Here is a 26434-nt window from a genome sequence, read left to right as displayed (position 1 = left end):
CTGATGGGATAAGGGGTCTTATGGAAATTTGGAAAAAAGAACTGTATTTGCATAAGGCCGCGTTGACTCCCCGGAGGTCCGCGACCGAACTAGATATGATTGCTTTATCACCAGAAACCCATCAAGGACAGGAAAGCTTTTGTTTGTCGTGATCACACCTTGACGGCCTGAAACAAAGCCCGCATTCCAGCGGGCAGGAAACTTCTAATCCTATCATTTCCCCCATTGTCCATGGTCGTCCCGCCTCCTCGCTTCTGATTGGTCCAAACTCGGAGGCAAGCGGAGGGTGCCCATTGGCCCTCCTGAGGCAAGGAAACGCTCCTATTGGCCCAAAGCGGAGGCGGGCTGCCCAGCCTCCTCCCAGCTGTTCCAGCCTCAGCCAATCAGCGTGAAGCCAGCCGGCGAAGGGCGGCGGGAGTTTCAAACTGCTTTCTTTTGTCTTTTCTGTATAAATACGCCTGTATTCCTTGTATTGGCATGCTTGTAGTGGAATTATCCCTACAATTGCATCCGATTGCAGCTGAATCGCAAATAAACGCCTCGGTCGCTGAGTTCTTCCGCCTTCGGTGAGCTTATTTTATTTTGAATATATATTTTTTAATCTTTGAATTGGCTTCCGCTGACCTCACCAAGGTTTCAAGGGCCCTTTTGAGCGGTCCTCGGGGATCTCCTCCGCTGGGGAGACCCTTCCAAAAGAGCTCGATATCAACTTGACATGAATACCTAATATGCCCAAATGTGAACACTGGTGGAGTTTGGGGAAAATAGACTTTGGCATTTGGGATTTGTAGTTGCTGGATTTATAGTTCACCTACAATCAAAGAGCATTCTGAACCCAGCCCACAATGGATCTGCACAAAGCTTGGCACACTATCTATATGGCCAACATTGAATACTGGTGGTGTTGGGGGGAGGGGGGATGTTTTTGAATGCTGGGAATTGTAGTACACCAACAGTCAGAGAGCACTCTGTGCCAAACTGGTGATGGAACTAGTAAACTTGCCACACATGCCCAATGGTGAATACAGGTGGAGTTTGGGCATGATTGACCTTGGCATATGGGAGTTGTAGTTCACCCACTTCCAAAGAGCTCTGAACCTAGCTAATGACGGATCTGGACAAAACTTGAGTCACCCGTGGGCTGAGAAACGCGGTATACAAATATGGTAAATAAATAATAAATAAACTTGGCACACAGACCCAACATGGGAGATATAGTTCACGCACATCCTTATGCATTTTCTAATGTGAGTATTAATAAAAAACAAAAAGGAAATACTGACTTTTTTCTAATAAGTGGCGTTACAAATCACCTATGCTGCTTCTGCTGCTGCTCCTCCTTCTGGTGCTGCTGGGCCACTCTCGCATGGGGACTTCCCCCCACTCCCGCCTTGAAAGGCCTCCCCCACAGCCTCACATGCTCTCCCTTGCACGTGCCTGTTCACTATGCACCAGGATTGTGGCGCAATTGGCTGGGTGTCAGCTGCATTAAGATCACTACTGACTGAAAGGTCATGAGTTCGAAGCCAGCCCAGGTCGGAGTGAGCTTCCGGCCAATTTGTGTAGCTTGTTGTCGACCTTTGGAACCTGAAAGACAGTTGCAGCTGTCAAGTAGGAAATTTAGGTACCACCTATGTGTGGGGAGGCTAATTTAACAGATTTATGAGGCCATAAAAAAAATCTCCAGCAAAAGCATGCGGGGAATGCAGAAAGTACTTCATCAGTGTCGCAGATGGAGGGTGAAGCGACAGCTCCCCTGGTGCCAGAAAATTGGAATGTTAAATAGCCTCTGTCTGTCTATATGTGTTGTGTGTCTATGGCATTGAATGTTTGCCATGTATGCGTATATTGTAATCCGCCCTGAGTCCCCTGTGGGGTGAGAGAGCAGAATATAAATACTGTAAATAAATAAATAAATAAAATATGCTGTCATACTCTGAGCACGTCTGCTCTCCCCACTTGGAGTCTCAGAAACAGCCCTCCCCTTGGCTGAGAGGCTAGTTCAGAGGCCACCCAATCACGGCAGAAGGAGAGCTTTTGATGGGAGGATTCATCGTCTGTTTCCAAAAAGGAAGAAAAGGATAGGTGGGGAGATCTTCAGCTTTCTCTACCAAAGAGGTTCCTAAGACCATCAGAAATATGTGTTTTCTGATGGTCTTTGGTGACCCCTCTGGCACCCCCCTCATGACCCCCCCCCCGGGGTCCCAACCCCCAGATTGAGAAATATTGCCCTAAACAGTTCCAGCCCAGCTTACCTGTCTGAACACACCTCTCTCTATGAAACATTTAGAAGATTAAGATTTTCAGGGGAAGCCCTGCTCTTTGTCCCAGGTGCGGCTGGTGGGGACGAGAGTCCAGGCCTTCTCAGTGGTGGCCCCTCGGCTATGGAACTCCCTCCTCAGTGAAATTAGATCAGCACCCTCCCTCCTGGCCTTCGGAAAGAAAGCAAAGACATGGCTAGGACCAAGCCTTTGGTTAGTGAGCCCTGCAAGAAATGAATAGGGAATATAGCAATTCACAGTTGGAATGGCTTTGGATAATGATTCTGGATTATGTGATTTTAATGTTTATACTAATAAGCTTTAATTATATGTTTTAATGTCTAAATGTTACCTGTGTTTTATGGTTTTATATGATTTTAATAGTTTTAATTTGTAGTTACATGTTGTTGTTTTGATTTTTTGTTCTGGGTTTTCACATGTATGTTCGGCATTGAATTTTGCTATGTTTGTGTTGGAAACCGCTTTGAGTTTCCCCAGGAGTGAGAAAGGTGTTAAATAAATAAATAAATAAATAAATAAATAAGGAGGCTACACCTTCTTCTGGAAGGGATTGCCTGAACAATAATGAAGAATACACAGAGATAGCTTTGCTATCAGAAATGATCTGATGAAGAATCTCAACCCTTCAAATTAACATTGTCAAAACGCAGCAGAGAACTATCATAAGTGGCTACACACCAACACTAGATGCTGACGAATACATCAAGGCAAAATTTTATTGTCAGCTGGACACCATCCTACTGGCAATACCTAAGGAAGACAAAATCATCCTCCTAGGGGATTTTAATGCAAGAGTTGGATGAGATTTTGACCTGAGGCCAGGGACTATAGGAAAAGATGAGGTTAGAAACAGCAACTCGAATGGCCTCTTACTTCTCACCAAATGTGTGAAACCCAACCTTGTCATTACCAACATACTTTTCTGCCAGAAAAATAAGTTTAAGACATCATGGAAGCACCCTTAGACAAAGCACTGGCACCTCTTAGACAATGTAATTATATGTGTCAAAGACTGTCATGATGTGCTCCCCACAAGAGTTATGACAGGTGCTGATGATTGCTAGACAGATCACAGGTTCATTCAATCCATGATAGCCATCAAGATCTCCCCCAAATGCAGACTGCAAGTAAGATAGGTAAGACATAAAACGAACATCCAAGTCCTTCAAGAGCCCTCTAAATGAACCCTTCTCCAAACAACACTCAAAGATCCTCTACCCATAGAACACCCTGAAAATATTGAGGAACATTGGAATAAATAAGACTTCTGCTATTACAGCCTGTGAAGAAACCACTGGACACCAAGCTAAGAAACATCAAGATTGGTTTGATGAAAATGTTAACAACATCCACCAGTTAATCAATAAGAAAAGGAAAGCCTTCCAAATATGTCAAAGAGACACTGACTGTGCTGCTAAGAAAAAGATCTACAATAGTGCAAAAGCTGAGGTCCAAAGAAGGGCTGGAGAACTCATTAGCATCTTGTGGACATCTGTACATAGATGACATCCAAATCTGTCACTCCTTTCCACCTGTTACTAAGGAGGCTGTGTCGAACTGTGTTCGCTGTGTCGAACTGGATGAGAGCTAGCAAATTGAAGTTGAATCCAGACAAGACAGAGGTCCTCCTAGTCAGTTGAAAGGCCGAACAGGGCATAGGGTTACAGCCTGTGTTGGATGGGGTTACACTCCCCCTGAAGACGCAGGTTTGCAGCTTGGGAGTGATCCCGGATTAATCGCTGAGCCTGGAACCCCAAGTCTTGACGGTGGCTGGGCGAGCTTTTGCACAGTTAAAGCTTGTGCACCAGCTGCCCCCATACCTTGGGAAGTCTGATCTGGCTATGGTGGTCCATGATCTTGTTACACCCCAAATAGATTACTGCAACACACTCTACATGGGGTTGCCTTTGAACCTGGTTCAGAAACTCCAACTAGTCCAATGGGCCGCAGTCAGGTTACTAACTGGAGCAACATACAGGGAACATACCACCTTCTTGTATCAGCTCCACTGGCTGCCGGTCCACTTCCGAACTCAATTCAAATTGCTGGTTTTGACCTATAAAGCCCTATATGGTTCTGGCCCAGCTTACTTGTCCGAACGCATCCACCCCTACGTCCCACCTCACAGTTTAAGATCATCCGGGGAGATCCTGCTCTTGCTCCTGGCAGTGTCGCAAATACATCTGTTGGGGAATTGAGACAGGGTCTTCTTGGTTGTGTCCCCCCACCTGTGGAACTCCCTCCCCAAAGAGGTAAAATTGGCTTCATCCCTCCTATCTTTTAGAAAGAAATTAAAATCATGGTTCTGGGACCAGGCATAAATAGCACTTTGGATATGGATTTGGAATGTGACTGGAATGATGATATAGCTGCTAATATTGTTAATACTGTTTTATGGTTTTTATTAATGTTCTATTTATTGTTTTAATTGTTATATTGTTATGATATATATAATGACATTGAATTGTTGCCAAATGTAAGCCATCCTAGGTCCCCCTCCCAGGGTTGAGAAGGACAGGGTAGGAAAACTGGAAATAAATGAATAAAAAGCTCAAGAAATCTAACACTTTGCAGATGTCCATGATGCATGGGGATTTTTCAAAGCCACAATGGTGGCCCAGCAAATCATGGCATGCACCCTCTACATTTGTCAGATGGAACCATATTTCTAATGGAAAAAAAAATCAATTGCACTGCATTGGAAAGAGCACTGCCATAACTTCTTTAACCGCAGTTCCAATGTGGCTGAAGAGGTTGACATTTTCCCTAACACGTGGCACTTCTTTTCCCAGAAAAGATTGCCTGACTTTCTTGGTGTCTTAGGAGGTAATGAGAAAACTACTGTAATTCAGTGTTCTATGACTCTCAGAATCCCCATTATTGTGTTTTATACTGATGTATCTCACAAAGCAAATTAGCAAAGCAGGTCTGCCTATTTGTTGATAGGTGTCAGGTTGGCTTCAACTTATGGTGAGCCTTTCCATGAAAGATCTCTGTATTACTCAGTCATCAAGAGCCAGTTCAGAAGAGTTGCAGGTTCAGGGCAGTGTGGCTTCCTTTATTGAGTCATTCCCACTCTGATATGGCGTTCATCTATTCCTTCGACTTTGTTGAACATCAACGTCTTTTCTTATGTTGTCACAATATCCTTAGTGTAGATGTTGCTGGAATCAGCCATCTGCCACAAGGGAGGAGTGTAGGTTTGTTGCCTGGCATGCCATGTTACATTGAAAGCCAAGAAAAATGTGACAGAGTTTGAAGGCAGAAGCAGAAGTGTTGAGTATATCAGAATTTGGGCTGGGGTGAATTTTTGAATATTTGCTTAATGAGTTATTTTGTAGATGTTATCAACTTATCTATGCTTTGTATATACCTTATACATACAACTTGAAGGTAATTTTATAGATATTTAAACATAATTTTGTGCATGAAATAAAGTTTGTGTCTGCTGAATCATCAGAAAGCAATGGTGTCACTATTTTAGCCACCCAGGAGGATGATTTTGGAGTAGGGTCATCCCTCCACATTTGCTGGGACTGAGGAGCCAGGATCCCAGCAAAAGTGAGAAAACTGCATATAAGAAACCCTACATCAATTTTAACTGAGAGAGCACTCTAGGCCTTCCAGAGTGACCCTATGGCCAATCTTTACTGGATGTTGACAATAAAATCACACAGTTTCCTAGAGCAAACAGTTAAATCTAAAATCTATGAATGATCAAGTCTGCAAAAGCCAAACCTGCAGATGTGAAGGGCTGGCTGGGGTTTGGTATAAGGGATACATAATCTGTACCTGCCATTAAGTTTGGAGGTGCCACAAAAGATACAAATTGCTAATAATTTCCATAGTTATTATCTCTTTCTATTGTGAAGGAAGTCACAGGAGCTATGAGATTTCCCATGCCAAAGCAACCTGGCTGGCTTTCAGGATGCCTAGGCTTGTATAGACGGGTTCTAGTTGTTGCCAAGGCAGCAAAATGCCTTGGTTTCCACTTGCAGGAGACATGATTGGGGCAGGATTTGGTATTTGGCATCCTTGGATCTCTGTGGTCTTGAGAAATGTAGAATAAGGCTCCAACTGCACAGTTGTCACAACCCAGACCAATTTTTCCTTGTGTCCTGCTCACACATTGCATACATTTGGTAATCAGGTGTCCAAAGTAGATGTTTGAGGGAAACGGATACACGTAGTTGGAAGAAATAGAATAACTCAAAGGGTCACTAAAATATGGCAAAAGTAATATTGGAGTTTCACCTTCTAAAGGTAGTGAGCAAAGAGTTGTATAGCTGTCTGCATCTTCTTTTTCTCTTCACTGTCATGAAGAAAGAAATCTCATGTCATGTTGAGCAAGCTTTTATTCAGATTTTTTGTACGTTTTGATTAAGTTAGGCCCTTTCTACAATGCCATATAATCAAGATTATCAAATTAGATGCTTTGAACTGGATTCTATAAGACTACACTGCCATATAATCCAGTTCAAAATTTCATATGGCAGCATAGATGGGGCCTTAGTTTCAACTCAAGCCAGCTAGCTCTACAAGACACACCTGTATTGTCTCGGGGTACATCTACACTGTAGAATGAATGCAGTTTGACAGCACTTTAACTGCCATGGCTCAAACTGTGAAATCAAGGAAGTTGTAGTTTGGTGAGGCACCAGCACTCTTAGCAGAGAAGGCTAAAGACCTTGTGAAACTCTAACTTCCATGATTCCATAGCATTGAGCCATGGCAGTTTAAGTTTGGTCAAACTGCATTCATTCTACAGTGTAGATGCACCCTGAGATTCTACAGGTGTGTCATTCACAGAGGTAGCTTGTTTTCTAATGAATCACTGAATTTCTCCTAGACCCATTTATATCTCTTTTTGTCAGATCTGTAGCATTTGATGAACTTTGATTTTCTTCTTGTTAGCTTTCTTCATTGTTTAGCACAACCACAGAAATCATTCTGCGACATTGGTATTAAAAATACATCTTTATATATGGGGCTGTCCTCTAATTTCTATATAGTTGCCCTCCCATCTTACTTTTCTTCTGATTTGTTGGCTACAGTCCCCTTTTTGTTTGATGACTTAGCTAAGATATACACAATCTTAAAATATTTTCCACATTTTACAAAAGCAGATTACATCAGTGTTTCTCAACTTGGGGGTTGGGACACCCTGGGGGGTCACAAGGGGGGGGGATATCAGAGGGGTTGCCAAAGACCAACAGTATTTTCTGTTGGTCATGGGGGTTCTGTGTGGGAAGTTTGGCCCAATTCTATCGTTAGTGAGATTCAGAATGCTCTTTGATTGTAGCTGAATGTATTGAATTCCCTACCTGTTAGGCTAACAAAAGCCTAGGAAAATTAGACCCAGGAAGTTCAGCAGCCATTTTGGAAAGGGTGTTGGGGAAATCCATTTTAGTTACTCATTTCCTGAAGGGGGAATGTTTAGAAAGAGCAGCTTTGGAGGGAAATGAGGGAAGACTGTAATTGGCTGAGAGTGGGTGGAGCTTAACTTGGCAAAAGAAAAAAAAATGACTTCAAGGGAAGGTTTTGAAACTGTCAGGAAGATTGAATTTGGGCATCAAAAGAGATTGACTGTGGGTGTCTAAGAAGAAGGAGCTGGGAGTTAGGAGTGGTGAAGGGTTAGTGAGAGAGGCCTGAAATTGGTCAGTTGCCTAGCAGAGATAGCTAGTGAAAAGATTTCTACAGCTATTAGGGAAATAGCTGGTGGAGGGGTGTAGAGATAGATCCAGGGTAGTGTCATCGAGGGCAGCGGAGGCCCCCGCCTTCAAGTTGGTCTGACACGCAGCGGAGAGTTCTGCAGTTCCTAGAAGCCACAATCGGGACAAATGTGCTCCAACAGACAGCTCAAACTGGGACTGCACTCAGTCTCTATGCCTTTCTATCACTTTTCCCCAAGCCCTAACATTGTAACTATTCCCCTAATAAAGATACTTGAAATTGCAACTTTTTAACTTTCTCGCTTGATACTTTGTGTCTCTCCCTGCCTGAACTATCAATTTGCATGAAAGTAACCTCTTCCAGGCTCCGGGGAACCGCGAGCCTGCCCGGAATGCCTCCCTGGCATTCTAGGGATGCCGGATCTGCGTTATTTGAAACCGTGGATAAGGGGTCACTCCTTTCGGATCTCGGTATCCGCAAAATCACAAAATGATGGATTGGCTCCATTTTAATGTCTTATTTTTCTGTACTAAATTCTAAACCTATCTGTTATCTCACTTTTCTTATTTTGGATACCTACGCCTGGGAAATAACCTCTCGAGTTTTGAGAATATAATTTATTAGAAACAGCTGATTGTCAAAATGCCGGTTCCATGGCTGCCGCCTCATTGCTCCTCGCTTACTGCTCGCCTCTGCCAAGCTCTGGACCCGGGGACTTGATGCGGTTCCCCCATGGGACTTTGGAGAGGAGCCTGGCCAAGGGGCCCCGGACCTTGGGAAAGGGATTCTAGTTTTCCATGGACCAAAGGGTGAATCCATTGCAGCACGGCCGGAGTTCCATCTACCAGCCTTTGCAAAGACCAAGGACTTTCTGTTGCCTGTTTGGAACTTCAGAAAACACCATTTCCCCATGAACTTTCTTCAGAAACACTGGACTCAGAGCCTCCAAATAAAATTAATTCTTTTATTAAATATACTTGGGATGTGGGACGAAGATGGGGTTTTGTTGCTATGAAATGTTTATGATTGGAATGTATGTATCTTCCTATGAATTATCTTTTGCCCTTTGCTTTGCCCTTGGCCCCTTGCCCAACCTTAGAAAGGCGACCAGGAAAACAACCAGTGCCCGAGGGGGGCTGTTGCCCCCACAAAACAAACATTCCACGAACTCTTGCATGGACAATAGTAAAGGAAGTTTCTATTGATTTTCTGAGTTCGTCTGATTGATAGACGCTTCCTACGGCCAAGTTTTGATTATTATAAACAATGCAGGCCAGACTGCCCAGTTCCATCTTCCTTTACCCAGCACACAAAGCAAGCATCTCTTATCAGATCAGGGACAGGAAAACTCTTCTTAAGTCAATCAACGTTTTCATCAGCAAGACAATAACTCAATGTCCCAGATGGCCGAATCCCCCCGGACGCAGGGACACGTAAGTTTCAAGATGTCATAATCCCATTACCCTCCATTGTCCCTGATCGTCCCACCTCCTCTTCCTTGATTCACAAATTCCCCGAAGCGGGGAAAGTCTCCTGATAGGCTCCCCAGAAGCAGGGAAGCCTTGTGATTGGCCTAGGCTGAGGGCGGGCCGCCAAGCCTCCTCCCAGCTGTTTGGCCACCAGCCAATCACCATCAAGCTGGGCGGGGAAGGGCGGGCGGGAAATTTGAAATCTCTGTATATGTTTTGGCTATAAAAATGCTTGCAAACTTTGTAACGGCATGCTTGTGGGTGAGCTATCCCAGCATTTACATCCGACTCAGCTGAATCGCTCAATAAAAAGCCTCGGTCGCCATCTTCTTCCGCTTTGGTGAGACAATTATTATTTTTGCTATTTTTATTGCCGGAATTCGTCTTCTCTGTCCTTGCCAAGGTTGCGGGCCCTCTTTGGTGCAGTCCTAGGGGTCTCTCTTACTGGGGAGACCCTCCTAAAGTCCGTATTGACTTCAGTAGGATTATCTGTGGAGGTGTTTAGAATTACTTTGAGAAAGGAAATCCTATCAGTAAATTCTGTGGAGGGAGAGAGAAGTGTTCCTGTGTAACTAAGTCTGAATTGCTTAAAGTAACCACACGCTTTTCAAGTCGATACTTTGAAACAGCTAAGCTTTATACTTGAATTGTTCCAGTTCTCTTAAATAAACATCATAGTTTTGTTGTTCACAACATCTGCCTCATGTGTGCCTCTGTGAGTGAAGTTTTAAAAGCAGTTTCCTGCAGCAAAAAAGAGTCTATGGTGGCAGCGAATAATTTAAAGAACAATCTTTTAGTGTTACCTCAGAAACACAAGCCTGAGTACTAAATCCAACACACTCTTCCCTAAGATACTTCCAGTAAGCCAAGGGCTTATCAGTGCTTTTAACTTTGGTGGTGGCCGGAGGTTTTCAAAAAGATTTTTTCGGCCAGGAGAAAGTTCCAGCTTAGTGCAGCTTTTATTTTTGGCTTTTAATCACAGAAGCCACGTTCCAATCACAAGTGGTGTTCAGTGTTTTGGGAATTTTATTTCCCAAATACAGCCTCAATTATTTTACAGTGAACCATAAATTCCACCAACTACAACGTCCAAATGCCAAGGCCTATTTTCCCCAAACTTAACCAGTGTTCACATTTGGGCATACTGAGTATTCATAGAATCATAGAATCAAAGAGTTGGAAGAGACCTCATGGGCCATCCAGTCCAACCCCCTGCCAAGAAGCAAGTTTGGTGCCAAGTTTGGTCTAGATCCATCATTATTTGAGTCCACAGTGCTCTCTGGATGTAGGTGAATTACAACTCTAAAACTCAAGGTCAATGCCCATCAAATCCTTCCAGTATTTTCTGTTGGTCATGAGAGTTCTGTGTGCCAAGCTTGATTCAATTTCATCATTGGTGGAGTTCAAAATGCTCTTTGATCACAGATTAACTATAAATCTCAATAACTACAACTCCCAAACACCAAAGTCAATCCCCTCCCAGCCCCACCAGTATTCAAATTTGGGCCCACTGTATACTGGTGTCAAATTTAGTCCAGTAAACGAAAATACATCCTGCATATCAGATATTTACATTACGATTCATAACAGTAACAAAATTACAGTTATGAAGTAGCAATGAAAATAGTTTTATGGTGGGGGTCACCTCAACATGAGGAACTCTATTAAGGGGTCACGGCATTAGGAAGGTTGAGAACCACTGCATTACATTGCTTATAGGTCTGAGCATGCGATTTGGTATTGTGAGTATAACACAGGATAGAATCTGCAGATGTCCCACGGAGCTCTCTAGAAATAGTGCAAAATAAAAACTTTGGATCGACAAATGAAAGCAACAACAGACATTGTTTATTTGTTTATTGAACTTAGATTCTATCTTTCCTCCTGAAAAACCTATGGCAACTCTTCAGGATAGAATCAATACAACAAAGAGCTGTGTCTGCCTGGATTTACTTAGTCAGTGAACAAAGATGCTGATACAAAATAGGCATGCACGTAATACAGATTAATATTCTGAGTTGATTCTGCAACAAAACATGATTTAGGGCAGGGGTCCTCAAACTAAGGCCCTCCAAGGTCATTTACCCGGCCCTCACTCAGGTTCAACCTAAGTCTGAAATGACCTGAAAGCACACACACCACCAACAACAATTCTATCTCATCAGTTAAAAGCAGGCCCACACTTCCCATTGAAATACTAATAAGTTTATATTTGTTAAAATTGTTCTTCATTTTAATTATTGTATTGTTTTTAAGTGTTTTTTGAATTACAAATAAGATATGTACAGTGCGCATAGGGATTCATGTTTTTTCCCCAAATTATAATCTGGCCCTCCAACAGTTTGAGGGACTGCGACCTGGCCCTCTGTTTAAAAAGTTTGAGGACCCCTGAATTAGGGGATTAAAATGCCTCATTCAGAGCCTCGATGTTGCTGCCTACACCAGGGGCCCTTAATCTTTTTAAACAGAGGGCCAGGTCACAGTCTCTCAAACTGTTGGGGGACTAGATTATAATTTGAAAAAAAGAAGAATGAATTCCTATGCACACTGCACATATCTTATTTGTAGTGCAAAGAACACTTAAAAACAATAAAATAATTAAAATGAACAACAATTTTAACAAATATAAACTTAATATATCAATGGGAAGTGTGGGCCTACTTTTGGCTGATGAGATAGAATTGTTGTTGCTGCTGTGTGCTTTCAAGTTGTTTCAGACTTAGATTGACCCTGAGCGAGGGCCGGGTAAATGACTTTGGCATCCCCCCCCCCTCAGTTTGAAAATCCCTGGCCTACATTTTCTTAACTAGTTTAAAGTCAAATACAATACAATCTCAGCATATAGGAACACAAGTAGCCAGAACTCTCATGTGACTAGCAAAAGTAAGAATTACAATAAACTTAGTGTTAATTGCATTTAACTAAGATTGCATACTACATTCGCAAACCTGTTTCTATAATACAGTAAAACTGTGTTACATTAAGTTGATTTTGACTTTATTGGTCTTAATTTGCTTTCAATTACTGTACTTCAATATTATCATCAAGCCAAAACAGAGTTTATAGTATGGCATAATATGGGGGATGCTAAGAAAAAAGAATCGGGACCCCAACATTAAGCTAAGGGGACTCCATTTGGGGTCAGGACCCACAGTTTAAATACGTACATGGCCATGCCATCTTCCTTCAGAATAACATCACCAGAATTAGCTAGACTTGAATCCTTTTTTTTTTGGGGGGGGGGGGGGACAGTAAATTTGAAGGAGACAAAAGGATTACCTAGCTTAATTGCACACTGTGCAGGAATCCAATGGAAGTGTTTCCACTGGAACTTCTCCTATGGTCTACTCAAAACAGCTGGGATCCTTTTGGATACAGATTTTGCCTAAAAAGTACACGATTTTGATCATTCGTACTAAAAAAGGATGGGATTTTAGATCTGCACCTCCGCAGTTTGCTTAGACATGAAGAACAGAAAGAAAAACTACTCAGGATTGACAATTATAGCTACTCGAGTTGCAGTGGCTATATTTATAGAATTGTCAGAGGCCCCTTTTACACTGCCATATAAAATCCAGATTATCTGCTTTGAGATGGATTATATGGAAGGGTAGACTCATATAATACAGTTCAAAGCAGATCTGCTTTTTAAAAAAATATATAATAATTTCATAAAAGAGGGAGAAGAGAAAACAAAAGGGCAAATGAAAGATAATAAGGGTAAGATCTATAGATAAACACTTAATACTGGCATCTGTTAGTATTAAGGGGAGATATTAGGGTATAGAAGAGGGAAAAAAGGCCTCCAGTTTTCTCCACTGTGGTCACAATTTTCTGTTCTTAGATCTTTTCAGTGTTGCTCTCCCTCCTTAACTTCAATTTTTGTCTTTACTTTCACTGTAAGTCTATTCATAGTTTTTTTTTCTTGTAGCATATAGTGTCTTATTAATGTCCAGCCTGTTATTTTCTTAAATCCATCAGAAGATTTGTTTAGTAGTTTAGAAGTTCTTCCTAATGTTCAGATGGAATCTCCTTTCTTGTAGTTTGAAGCCATTGTTCCATTGGGTCTTAGTCTCCAGGGCAGCAGAAAACAAGCCTGTTTCCTCCTCACTATGACTTTCCCTCACATATTTATACATGGCCCTCATCATGTCTCCTCTCAGTCTTCTCTTCTGCAGGCTAAAAATGTCCAGCTTGTTAAGCCGCTCCTCATAGTGCATGTTCTCCAGACCTTTGATCATTTTAGTTGCCCTCCTCTGGACACATTCCAGCTTGTCAATATCTCTCTTCAATTGTGGTGCTCAGAATTGGACACAGTGTGATTCCAGGTGTGGTATAACCAAGGCAGAATAGAGGGGTAGCATGACTTCCCTGGATCTAGACACTAGACTCCTATTGATGCAGCCCAAAATCCCATTGGCTTTTTTAGCTGCAGCATGACATTCCTGGCTCATGTTCCCCTTACTCCCCACGAGGACTCCAAGATCTGTTTCACAGGTACTGCTGTCAAGCCAGGCATTGTCCCCCATTCTATATCTTTGCTTTTAATTTTTTATACTTAAATTGAGTATCTTGCATTTGTCACTGTTGAACTTCATTTTGTTAGTTGGAGGCCAATCATCTCTCTAATCTGTCAAGATAGTTTTGAATTCTGCCCCTGTCCTCTGTAGTATTGGCTCTCCCTCCTAATTTGGTGTCATCTGCAAACTTGATGATTATACCTTCTAACCCTTCATCTAAGTCATTAATAAAGATGTATAATATAATGTAATATAATATAATATAATATAATATAATATAATATAATATAATAGGGGAGAATACATTCGGACAGGTAAATCTGTTTTTGTATTTTTCCCAGATTTTTATTAATGCTGATGTGACAAAATATTTCCATTTTTTTTCTCTACTTTCTTTTTTTATCATACCACAGATATGGATTCCAGCCCGATCTAAGTCTAAACCTTCCAATGTTAAAATTTTTGTATTTGTATTATCTGCTTTGATAATACAAGTTTGTTTGACCTTCTGGCAAACAAACTAGTCCAATGTGGGCTAGGCAAAACTACGGTGAGGTGGATCTGTAATTGGTTAAGCAGACAAACCCAGTGGGTGCTCACCAATGCTTCCTCTTCATCCTGGAAAGAAGTGACGAGTGGAGTGCCATAAGCAGGCTTCCGCCCTGGGCCCGGTCCTGTTCAGGATCTTTATTAATGACTTAGACCAGGCATGGGGAACCTTCAGCCCTCCAGGTGTGGTGGACTTCAACTCCCACAATTCCTTGAGGCCAAGGTAAGCCTTTGGGGCGAATGCCGAGCCTCAAGGAATTGTGGGAGTTGAAGTCCACCACACCTGGAGGGCCGAAGGTTCCTGACCCCTGACTTAGACGAAGGGTTAGAAGGCATGATCATCAAGTTTGCAGATGACACGAAATTGGGCGGGAGAGCCAATACTCCAGAAGGCAGGAGCAGAATTCAGAACTATCTTAACAGATTAGAGACATGGGCCAAAACTAAAAAAATGAAATTCAACAGTGACAAATGCAAGATACTCCACTTTGACAGAAAAAATAAAATGCAAAAATACAGAATGGGGGATGCCTGGCTCGAGAGCAGTACATGTGAAAAAGATCTTGGGAGTCCTCGTGGGGAACAAGTTAAACATGAGCCAACAATGTGGTGCGGCAGCAAAAAAAGCCAATGGGATTTTGGCCTGCATTAATAGGAGTATAGTGTCTAGATCCAGGGATCTAGATCATGCTACCCCTCTATTCTGCTTTGGTCAGACCACACCTGGAATCACACTGTGTCCAATTCTGGGCACCACAATTGACGGGAGATGTTGACAAGCTGGAATGTGTCCAGAGGAGGGCGACTCAAATGATCAAGGGTCTGGAGAACAAGCCCTATGAGGAGCGGCTTAAAGAGATGGGCATGTTTACCCTGCAGAAGAGAAGACTGAGACATGGAGAGGGCCATGTATAAGTATGTGAGAGGAAGTCATAGGAAGGAGGGAGCAAGCTTGTTTTCTGCTGCCCTGGAGACCAGGACGCAGAATAATGGCTTCAAACTACAAGAAAGGAGATTCCATCTGAACATGAGCAAGAACTTCCTGACTGTGAGAGCTGTTGAGCAGTGGAACGCTCTGCCCCAGAGTGTGCTGGAGGCTCCTTCTTTGGAGGTTTTTAAACAGAGGCTGTTATGAAGACACACACAGAGTGTTCCAGTTTCTTTCTAAAATTATCAAGCTAGTTCGAGGGCCGGTAGCCCATCGACTGTTGTAGGGGGTGAGTGTAAGAGGTCAAAAAAACCCAAAATTGTAGCTATGAAGCCACGTTTTTTTGGTCCCAGATAAAAGAATGGATGGACACTTTCCTCAGAGAATGGGACTCCTGAGATAACAGAGAGAAGATCTGCTGTTTCTGCATCATAAAAGGCCACCCGCCTACCAGAACAGTTCAGAGACACCCGTACTATGCTGGCCCACCCACTCATGGAAGTGAAGTCAGGAACTGTATGTTCTCCCCAATAGTTCCCTGCAGCCCAGAAACCTTCCTCTGGACCACATTTAAACTGGCCTTTTCTCCTCACAGATTTCCTCGCCACTCCCACAGCCCAGTAGTCACTTTCCACTCTGACATCCCAGAAATATCTGCCTGCTGTGAATTCCTCATGTCCCAGCACAAACAAATAATGGTCAAATCTCTTAGGATTTGGGGGTAGACCTTTCGATTTAGAGTTTAGTTTCATACTTTTACGATCCTCCGACAAGATGATCCTTGGGTGAGCTGTGTCTGGATCCAAGGTCACATTTGCTGTTGAGAGAGAACAGAGAAGAAGAAAGAGGTTTAAGAGAGGTGATACCATCTGCGATAACTGGCTTAAGTTTTTGAAGTCTAAGCATATCACAGGAATTGAGAATCATAGAGTTGGAAGAGACCTCGTGGGCCATCCAGTCCAACCCCCTGCCAAGAAGCAGGAAAATCTAATCCAAAGCACCCCCGACAGATGGCCCTCCAAAGAAGGAGGCTTTTAAACAGAATGTGGCAGCATATCAGCCTCCACCACACTCCAGGGCAAAGAATTCCACTGCTGAACGGCTCTCACAGTCAGGAAATTCTTCCTCATGTTCAGATGGAATATCCTTTCCTGTAGTTTGAAGCCATTGCTCTGCATCCTGGTCTCCAGGGCATTTTGCTCCCTCCTCCCTATGACTTCCTCTCACATATTTATACATGGCTATCATGTCTCCTCTCAGTCTTCTCTTCTGAAGGCTAAACATGCCCATCTCTTTAAGCCGCTCCTCATAGGGCTTGTTCTCCAGACCCTTGATCATTTGAGTTGCCCTCCTCTGGACACATTCCAGCTTGTCAACATCCCCTGTCAATTGTGGTGCCCAGAACTGGACACAGTATTCCCGGTGTAGTCTAACCAAGGTAGAATAGAGTGGTCTTTGAGATTAGGGAGCTCCCCTTTGTCTTTAAAAGACCATTACTCCAAACCTAAGCAGAATGTTGCAGCATGTCAGTCAGGGACAGAAAGTACCCTGGATATTGCTGACATAATTCATTTTTAATACAAACTAGCTGTACCTGCCAAGTGTTGCTGTGGCCAACCTCCCCTCCCTCTTTCTCTCCTTTTCTCTCTCTCCTTCCATCCTTCCTTCCTTCTCTCCTTCTTCCCTTCCTTACCCCATACCTTTTCTTTCCCTTCCTCTTTCTCCCTTTTCTTCCTTCTCTACCTATTCTTGGATTGCAACTACCAGCAGTCCTCCTGATCCATATATATATATATATATATATATATATATATATACATACATACATATATACACACATACCTATCTCTATCTAATCTATCTATCTGGAGGATTGCTGGGAGTTGCAATCCAGGATTAGGAAATTGGAAATATACAGGGATTGGGATGCTCTCAAAGAAATCGAAGGAGAAGAAAGCTTGCAGCTTGGAAGCAGTGCATTTGGATCATCCTCCTCGCCTAAAGGGCCTGGTCTAGGGGATGCTGGGAGCTGCAGTTCAGAAGAGAGTATGGATATGCTATTATGTGTCTTGTTTGCCAGGGGAGTTGTTTTTGTACATGCGCGGTAGTGACTTTTTGCTTTTTTGGCTTTTAAAATCCCTTCTATGTTTTTCAGTGTTTTTATGCGTGATGGTCACTCGTTGTTGTGTCCAAATTTGGTGTCAATTCATTCACTGGTTTTTGAGTTATGTTAATCCCACAAAGGAACATTACATTTTTATTTATATAGACTGAGTATCCCTTATTCAAAATGCTTGGAACCAGAAGTGTTTTAGATTTCATATTCTGGTATACCAATATTTATGCCCTTTCCCCCCAAAATAAAACAGTGTGTTATATTAATTTTTGCTCCCAAAGATGTGCTAGGTCTTATTTTCAGGGGGTCTTATTTTCCCATGAAGAATTCACATTTATTGTTGAACCAAAAAAATTGAGCATTTATTATATACTGTACAATAGTTGTCAGTATATAATAAATATACCGGCCACCACACACAGGGCCACAAAAAAAGGGGGGGGGGGGGCTGTAAAGTACCTGGCTGCCATACACTGTCTGGAGACTGTAAGGATCTCCCACAGCAGTTCCTGGACCACTTGTACAACAGGGATGGTATTGCAGCTTCTGGCCACCAGGGGGAGCATGCTTCCAAACATAAACTTTGCTGGTCTTACTTTCGGGGGAGGCCTTATATTTAGCAAATTCAGCAAAATCTCTACTAGGTCTTCTTTTCAGGGGATATCTTATTTTTGGGGAAATGGTATACATAACAATAATTTATCTTGGATAAATAATGTATCATCCCATCCAACGAAAAATTACCTTTCTGCAGCTGAATTCCAGAAATGAGCTTGTCTAAAGAAGGAAACAGGACAGAGATTAAATACTATGTAATATATGAACACGAGACTTTGCATATCCAAGAGTTAAAATAGTGTTGTTCAATAGTTCCACATCAGCACAAGGTTAAACATCTCCAAAATGGGTAATTCACACATAGTACCCAGTTACTGAATGAAACCACCTAATGAAGATGTTCATCTGCTGTGGCTGGAGCTACTCTGCTCTATTTCCCAGGATCTGAACCGAGATTAACTGCTTATTCCAAGTCATCTGGAGTGCCTTGGACCACGAGATCCAACCATTCCATACTTCAGGAAATAAAACCTGACTGTTCATTGGAGGGAAGGAAGGTAGAGGCAAAGATGAAGTACTTTGGCCACATCATGAGAAGACAGGAAAACTTAGAGAAGACTGATGCTGGGGGAAAAAGAAGGGAAAAGGAAGAGGGGCTGACCAACTGCAAGATGGATGGATGGATGGCATCCTTGAAGTGACTGGCTTGACCTTGAAGGAGCAGGGGGTGTTGACGGCTGACAGGGAGATCTGGCATGGGCTGGTCCAGGAGGTCACAAAGAGTTGGAAGCGACTGAACGAATAAACAAGCAGCAACCCAAGTCATCTGGCAGTCCAGACTCATATAATCCAGTTCAAGGGATCCAGCCTGTGTTATTCAAACAGTTTCAATTTCCTTTTAACATTCATAAGAGGCAGAGGTCAAGTGAGACTTCTTCGGCAGCTCCCATGCATATCTTTAGGCTACACAAACTGAAAAGTAATAATAGAACCATGACAGGCAATGCACGGCGAGGCCTGGGAATCTGCACACCCACAGCTACAAATAATGTGGGGTCTAACACCAGAGCAAATGTGAGTGATTTTAATTATACTAAGTGCCTTGAAGAGTGTTAAAAATGATCACGAGGAGACTCACACTACTTAAAACAATGACACTACACTTGTCACCCATCTCCTTGGAACCTAAATCCTACACTTAGACCCCTTCCACATAGCTGTATAAAATCCATATTGAACTGGAACAATGGCACTACACTTGTCACTCATCTCCTTGGAACCTAAATCCTACACTTAGACCTCTTCCACATAGCTGTATAAAATCCATATTGAACTGGAACAATGGCACTACACTTGTCACTCATCTCCTTGGAACCTAAATCCTACACTTAGACCTCTTCCACATAGCTGTATAAAATCCATATTGAACTGTATCAGATGGCAGTGTGGACTCAGATATTCCAGTTCAAAGCAGATATTTTGGATTATCTGCCATGGTATTCTGGATTATATGGCTGTGTGGAAGGACCCTTAGGCCGCTTCGACACTGCCATATAAAATCCAGATTATCTGTGTTGAACTGGATTACATGGCAGAGTAGACTTATATAATCTAGTTCAAATTAATTAATTAATTAATCATTTTGAACATTTCTTCCCCGCCCTTCTCAACCCCCAAAGGGGGACTCAGGGCGGCTTACAAAAGGCACAATTCGATGCCAGCAATACACATAGTAAGATAAAATACATAGCAGCGACAGTTATAAATAGTTAAAACAGTCCAATTATACAATAACAACTAATAAGAGTAAATCCAGTGATCAACATTTGCCAAGTTCAAAATCCGTAAATTCATTCCACATTGTCATAATCCTATCCAATAGGGCTGGGCGGTTTCGTTTTGTAATTTCATAATTCGTTAAAAATTCGTTATTTTTTTTTAATAACGAAGCGATATTGAACCATTCAGGAGCAACTAAAAAACGAAACGAATTTTTCCAATTCGTTTCGTAATTGTTTCGTAATTGTTTCGTAATTGTTTTGTAAATGTTTTGTTATTATTTCCGCATGTCTGGTGCAAGTTTTAGGGTTGCTGTTTGTTTTCTCAGTGAAAAAAATATATAATTATCACACCAACAGTCAACAACAGAGGGAGAGGGAAGATTCAGAAGTTTTTTTAGCGTATTGCGCGATCGCGGCTGCCATTAACAAATTGATTCGTAATCGATTCGTAATTGTTTCGTAATTGTTTTATGATTTCCGAAATTTCGTAAATATCGAACTTTTTTAAAGGAAAATTTCGGAATTCTTTTAAATAACGAAATGCAAAAACCCCCTAAAAACGAATCAAGTTTAGAAACAAATTTTTCCGTGTTTGGACAGCCCTACTATCCAACTCTAGTTGTCATTGTCCTTTGTCTGTCTGCCAGATTACCCAAAGGTCTGGTTCCATATCCATGTTTTTAGTTTCCTTCTGAAAGAGAATCAGATAATCTGGATTTTATATGGCAATGTACATGAGGCCTAAGATGTTGCATTGAGCTTACTCAACCAATAGGCATCTATCTTGATCCTGACACCTAGATCTAGGATACAGATCCCACTAAATGTATAAACATCCGTACCTGTGGTCATCACAGAAGCCATGAAAACTTTAGTTGCTTCACATGATGTAAACTTGTTAAGGTATTGCACTGGAGGGTTTTGGCAGGATCTATACTGCTTTATATCCTAGGATCTGATCCTGGATTATCTCCTTTGCACTGGATTATATGAGTCTACACTACCAGATTATCTGGGATCAGATCCTGGGATATAGGGCAGTGTAGATCCAGTCCCAGAAAGACCATATTAATCAGATTTGCAAAAAAAGTAAAGCCTACAGATGTGAAGGGCAAACTGTATTTCAGAAAAAGTAACTGGAAAGAAACTCTTCTGAGGATTCCTTGCCTAAGAAAACCCTAAGAAATTTATAGGATCACTATCCACTTCATTACATTTACCACTGAGTTCTACACTCAAAATGTGGCAACCCACTGTGTTCATCACATTTCGGTTCAAGTGTGTGGTAGAGCATTCTTTCTGTGTCTAAAGCATTGGGAACAGCTTTCTTTTCATACCTTCAGGAGCTGGTTGGGAAATGAATATCTGAGGAATGATCCAGATGTAATGGGCAAAATGGGAAATTCTGTAATGTGATGACATTCATTGTTCTCGGGTTTAAAATGATACGCTCACCCAGTTTGTGGAAATCCTCCTCTAAGGAAAAGTGGAGGGGAGGGTGGATGGCCTCCGGTTGCTCCTTTAATGCCCCCCTCTTGTCCAACTCTATTCTGCCTTCTTGATCATGGATGGACCACGGATGATGGGATATGCAGTATTTTCACCTGCTTTGGATCCGGTTTCAACAGAACACTGTGATCCCTACAAGTGACCAACCTGGACTAAACTTGGCACAGAGAGGTCCCCTGGCCAACTAAATATATTGGAGAGGTTTTTTTTTTTGGGGGGGGGGGGGTAATTGACCTTGATTTTGGGGAGTTGTAGTTCATCTGCATCCAGAGGCACTATGACCCCCACTGACAATGGACTGGGACCAAACTGGGCACGGAGAACCCCCATGACCAACTGAACATATTGCAGGGGTTTGAGGGGAACTGACCTTTATTTTTGGGAGCTGTAGTTCATCTGCATCGACAAGTACTGTGACCCCCACCAACAATGGACTGGGACCATACTTGTACCAACTGTACATACTGCAGGCGTTTGGGGGGAAATTTACTTGGGTTTTTGGAAGTTGTAGTTCACCTGCATCAAGAGATACTGTCACCCCCACCAACCACAGACTGGGACCAAACTAGGCACAGAGAACCTCCATGACAAACTGAACATATTGCAGGGTATTTTTTTAGGAGGAGGGATTGACTTGGATTTTGGGGAGTTGTAGTTCACCCACATCTAGAGAGCACTGAACCTAGCCGATTTTGGATGTAGACTAAACTTGGCTTACAAACCCAACATGGCCAACTGTGGATACAGGCAGGGTTTGGGGGTGATTGATCTTAAAAGTTGTAGTTCATCCTTATCCAGAGAGCACTCTGAAGTCCACCAATGACAGATCTGGACTACACTTGGCACACAGACCCAATGTGGCCAACTCTTTTTCGCCAGAAAAACAAGTTTAAGACATCATGGAAGCACCCCCGGTCAAAGCATTGGCACCTCTTAGACTATGTAATCACATGTGCCAGAGACTGCCATGACGTGCTCCTCACAAGAGCCATGACAGGTGCTGACGACTGCTGGACTGACCACAGGCTAATCCGATCCATGATGGCTATCAAGATCGCCCCCAAGCGCAGACTCCAAGGAAGAAAGACGACGCAAATGAACACCCAAGCCCTTCAGGAGCCCTCCAGATGAGCTCATCTCCAAACAGCACTCAAGAACCATCTACCCACAGAACACCACAAAAATGTTGAGGAACATTGGAACAAACTGAAGACCTCCATCATCCAAGCCTGCAAAGAAACTATTGGATACCAAGCCAAGAAACATCAAGATTGGTTTGACGAAAATGACAACGAGATCCAATAGCTAATTGACAAGAAAAGGAAAGCCTTCCAAACATGGCAGAAAGACAGCAACTGTGCTGCTAAGAAAAAGATCTACGCCAGTGCAAAAGCTGAGGTCCAAAGAAGGACAAGAGAACTCAAGAACATCTGGTGGACAAAGAAGGCTGAAGAAATCCAAAACCTGGCAGATATCCATGATGCTCAGGGATTTTTCAAAGCCACAAAGGTAATCTATGGACCAAGAAACCATGGCATACATCCTCTATGCTCATCAGATGGAACCAAATTCCTGAAGGACCAAAACTTAATTGCACTACGTTGGAAAGAACACTACCAAAGCCTCCTGAACGGCAGCTCCAATGTGGCCGAAGAGGTCCTCTCACAAATCTCACAACAACAAACCAGGGATGAGTTGCAGCACTGCCTAGTTTGGAAGAAGTCAGCAATGCCATCAGCCAACAAAAGAATAACAAAGCCAGTGGACCTGATGGGATCCCTGCTGAAATCTTTAAAGAGGGAGGACCCGAGCTGACACACCAACTTCACCAGCTCATAGAAAAAGTGTGGGTGATCGAGAAAATCCTAGCAGATTTCAAGGGCGCCACCATCATCACCCTCTTCAAAAAAGGGGAAAGAACAGACTGCGGAAACTATTGAGGTACCTCCCTTCTAACCTCCGCTGGGAAAATCCTCGCAAGAATCCTTGCAAACCGCCTTCTGCCCCTCTGAGAAGACACCCCCCCCCCCCAGAATGCTTCCGCCCCTCCAGAGGAACCGTGGACATGATCTTCACTGCATGACAGCTCCAAGAAAAATGCAGGGAACAAAATCAACCTCTATACATGGCATTCATCAACCTTGCAAAAACATTTGACACAGTGAATCGCAGCGCTCTCTGGACCATCCTCCAAAAAATCGGGTGCCCAAACAAATTTGTGAACATCCTGCTGCTCCTCCACGATGACATGATGGCAACAGTCTTGGACAGCAGTGGCTCCCAAAGTGACCCATTTAAGGTGGAATCGGGTGTCAAACAGGGATGTGTTATTGTCCCAACTCTATTCTCCATCTTCATCACTATGATACTTCACCTTGTTGACGGGAAGCTTCCCACCGGAGTGGAAATTATCTATCGGACAGATGGCAAGCTGTTTAACCTCAGCAGACTGAAAGCCAAAACCAAGGTCACAACAACATCTGTTATAGAACTCCAGTATGCTGATGACAATGTTGTCTGTGCGCATTCAGAAGAAGATCTACAAGCCACTCTAAACACCTTCGCAGAAGCATACACGAAGCTTGGCCTGTCATTGAACATTGAAAAAACCAAAGTGCTGTTCCAGCAGTCACTAGCCATCCCCTCCCCAATGCCAGAGATACAGCTTAATGGTGTAACATTAGAAAATGATGACCATTTCCGCTACCTTGGCAGCCACCTCTCCACCAAAGTCAACATCGACGCCGAAATACAACAACACCGCCTGAGCTCTGCGAGTGCATCATTTTCCCGAATGAAGCAGAGAGTGTTTGAAGACCGGGACATCCGTAGGGATACCAAGGTGCTTGTCTATAAAGCTATTGTCCTCCCAACCCTGCTATATGCCTGCGAAACGTGGACTGTCTACAGATGTCACATGCAACGATTCCATCAGCGCTGCCTCTGGAAAATCCTGCAAATCTCTTGGGAAGACAAGCGGACAAACGTCAGCGTGCTGGAAGAAGCAAAGACCACCAGCATTGCAGCGACGGTCCTCCGCCATCAACTCCGCTGGGCCGGCCACGTTGTCCGGATGCCTGACCACCGTCTCCCAAAGCAGTTGCTCTACTCTGAACTTAAGAACAGAAAATGGAATGTTGGTGGACAGGAAAAGAGATTTAAAGATGGGCTCAAAACCAACCTTTAAAACCCTGGCATAGACACTGAGAACTGGGAAGCCCTGGCCCTTGAGCGCTCCAGCTGGAGGTCAGCTGTGACCAGCAGTGCTGCAGAATTCGAGGAGGCACGAGTGGAGGGTGAAAGAGAGAAACGTGCCAGGAGGAAGGCGTGTCAAGCCAACCCCGACCGGGACCGCCTTCCACCTGGAAACCAATGCCTTCACTGTGGGAGAAGATGCAGAGCAAGAATAGGGCTCCACAGCCACCTACGAATCCACAAGTAAACCCATCATGGAAGACCATTTTACTCGTCCAACGAGGGATCACCTAAGTAAGTAAGTAGCCAACTTTGAATACTGGCAGGGTTTGGGGGTGATTGATCCACAAATTTGGGAGTTGTAGTTCACCCACATTCTTATGCATTTTCTAATGGGTGCACTCATAAATAACAAAAGGAAAGATGAGATTTTTCTAATAAATGACCAAACTGATACTACCAAACACCCCAAAACAAAACATGCCATTTTCAAATAATCCAGGCATCACCAGGTATCCAAGCTAGTATATGGTAAAAGTGTCCATCCAAAGAGTTTCCAACACATTCCAAGGCAGCATATTCAAATATATTCTTACTATTCCATGGACTCAAGCCTTAATACCCCAAAGGAGTGTGTCTTTAAGTTTCAAGCTGCAAAAAAGTGGGGGGAAATCTACATCTCCCTAACCTCATTGCATGCAATGTCCACTATAAGACTTGGGGGATGGAAAAAAAGTGATGGCAAATCAACTGAGTACAACTGATAAACACTGACACATTTAACAGTGTGATGAAGAGAGGAAAATCATCAATTTCATTTCAAAACGGAGTATTACTGAGCTCTATGATAAACCTACTCTACCAAACACTTCCCTGCTTCAATGTGATGAAGTCCTATAAGAAACAGATGACTTGCAGGCATTCTCATAGCCTCCTCATATCCATACCTAGACTAATCGATGGGCAAAAAACATAAAGCAATGCTTTCCCACTTAATTTTCTTTACCTTTGAATTGTTTCATCACACACTTCATGAAGGAACTAATGTCACAGAATTCCCAAGTCCTCCATTTCACAGTAGGAGAAATACGATACTGCCGTTTATCAGGAAGATTCAACTCCTCTTGACATCTGCAAAAGAAACAAGCTCATAATCCACTAATCTAGAATTCTAAGAGGAGCAAAAGAGGGAAAGACAAAGGCCTCATCTACACTGCCATATAATCCAGTTTCTGATCCCAGATGATCTGCTTTGAATTGGATTATATGAGGCTCTTTCTACACTGTCATATAACTCAGATTATCAAAGCACATTATCTGCTTTGAACTGGATTATATCAGTCTACACTGCCATATAATTCAGTTCAAAACAAAGAATCTGGATTTTATATGGCAGTGTAGAAGGAGACTGAGTTGACACTGTCAGATAATCTGGAATAAGCAGATAATCTGGGATCAGATAAGGGGATATAGGGCAGTGTAGATCCAGCCTCATATAATCCAGTTGAAAGCAGATAATCTGGGATGAGATACTTGATTAGATGGTAGTATATAACTAATCAGAGACAAGAAAGAAAACATCATGTAAATTTACTTCAGGGAGAAAAGAACCTATCTTTTATCTACTATGAGGAAATGCAAAACACTGCAGACATGTGTCCCATCTACACTGCTATATACAATCCAGATTTTAACATGATTATATGTATTTTAATATTTTAAGTATTTTGTCAAAATATGTTTAGTAGGTGTATTTTAAAAATGTTATTAGATGAATATGTGTGTTAGCAATATTGTGACCCACCTTGAGCCGTGAGGAGAGGCGGGCAAGAAATAATAACAATAATAATAATA

General features: G+C 42.6%; 1 protein-coding gene across 1 annotated transcript in view; it reads right to left on the bottom strand.

Annotated features, from left to right (window-relative positions):
• Window positions 1–14897: 14897 nt before the first annotated feature.
• Window positions 14898–26434, bottom strand: part of LOC132765698 (E3 ubiquitin-protein ligase TRIM7-like) — a 29267-nt gene continuing 17730 nt past the window's right edge. The window contains exons 5-7 of the mRNA XM_067465372.1: window positions 25587–25711; window positions 18282–18314; window positions 14898–16238 (exon numbers count right to left, since the gene is read on the bottom strand). Coding sequence (XP_067321473.1) covers window positions 15667–16238; window positions 18282–18314; window positions 25587–25711 — 730 coding nt within the window. The 3' untranslated portion in view covers window positions 14898–15666. The remainder of the gene's footprint in view (window positions 16239–18281; window positions 18315–25586; window positions 25712–26434) is intronic.

This window comes from Anolis sagrei, chromosome 2, assembly GCF_037176765.1.
Source record: "Anolis sagrei isolate rAnoSag1 chromosome 2, rAnoSag1.mat, whole genome shotgun sequence".
In the NCBI taxonomy this organism is placed as follows: domain Eukaryota; kingdom Metazoa; phylum Chordata; class Lepidosauria; order Squamata; family Dactyloidae; genus Anolis; species Anolis sagrei.
The sequence above is the reverse complement of the archived record's forward strand: the minus strand, read 5'-3'. Positions and strand labels throughout refer to the sequence as shown.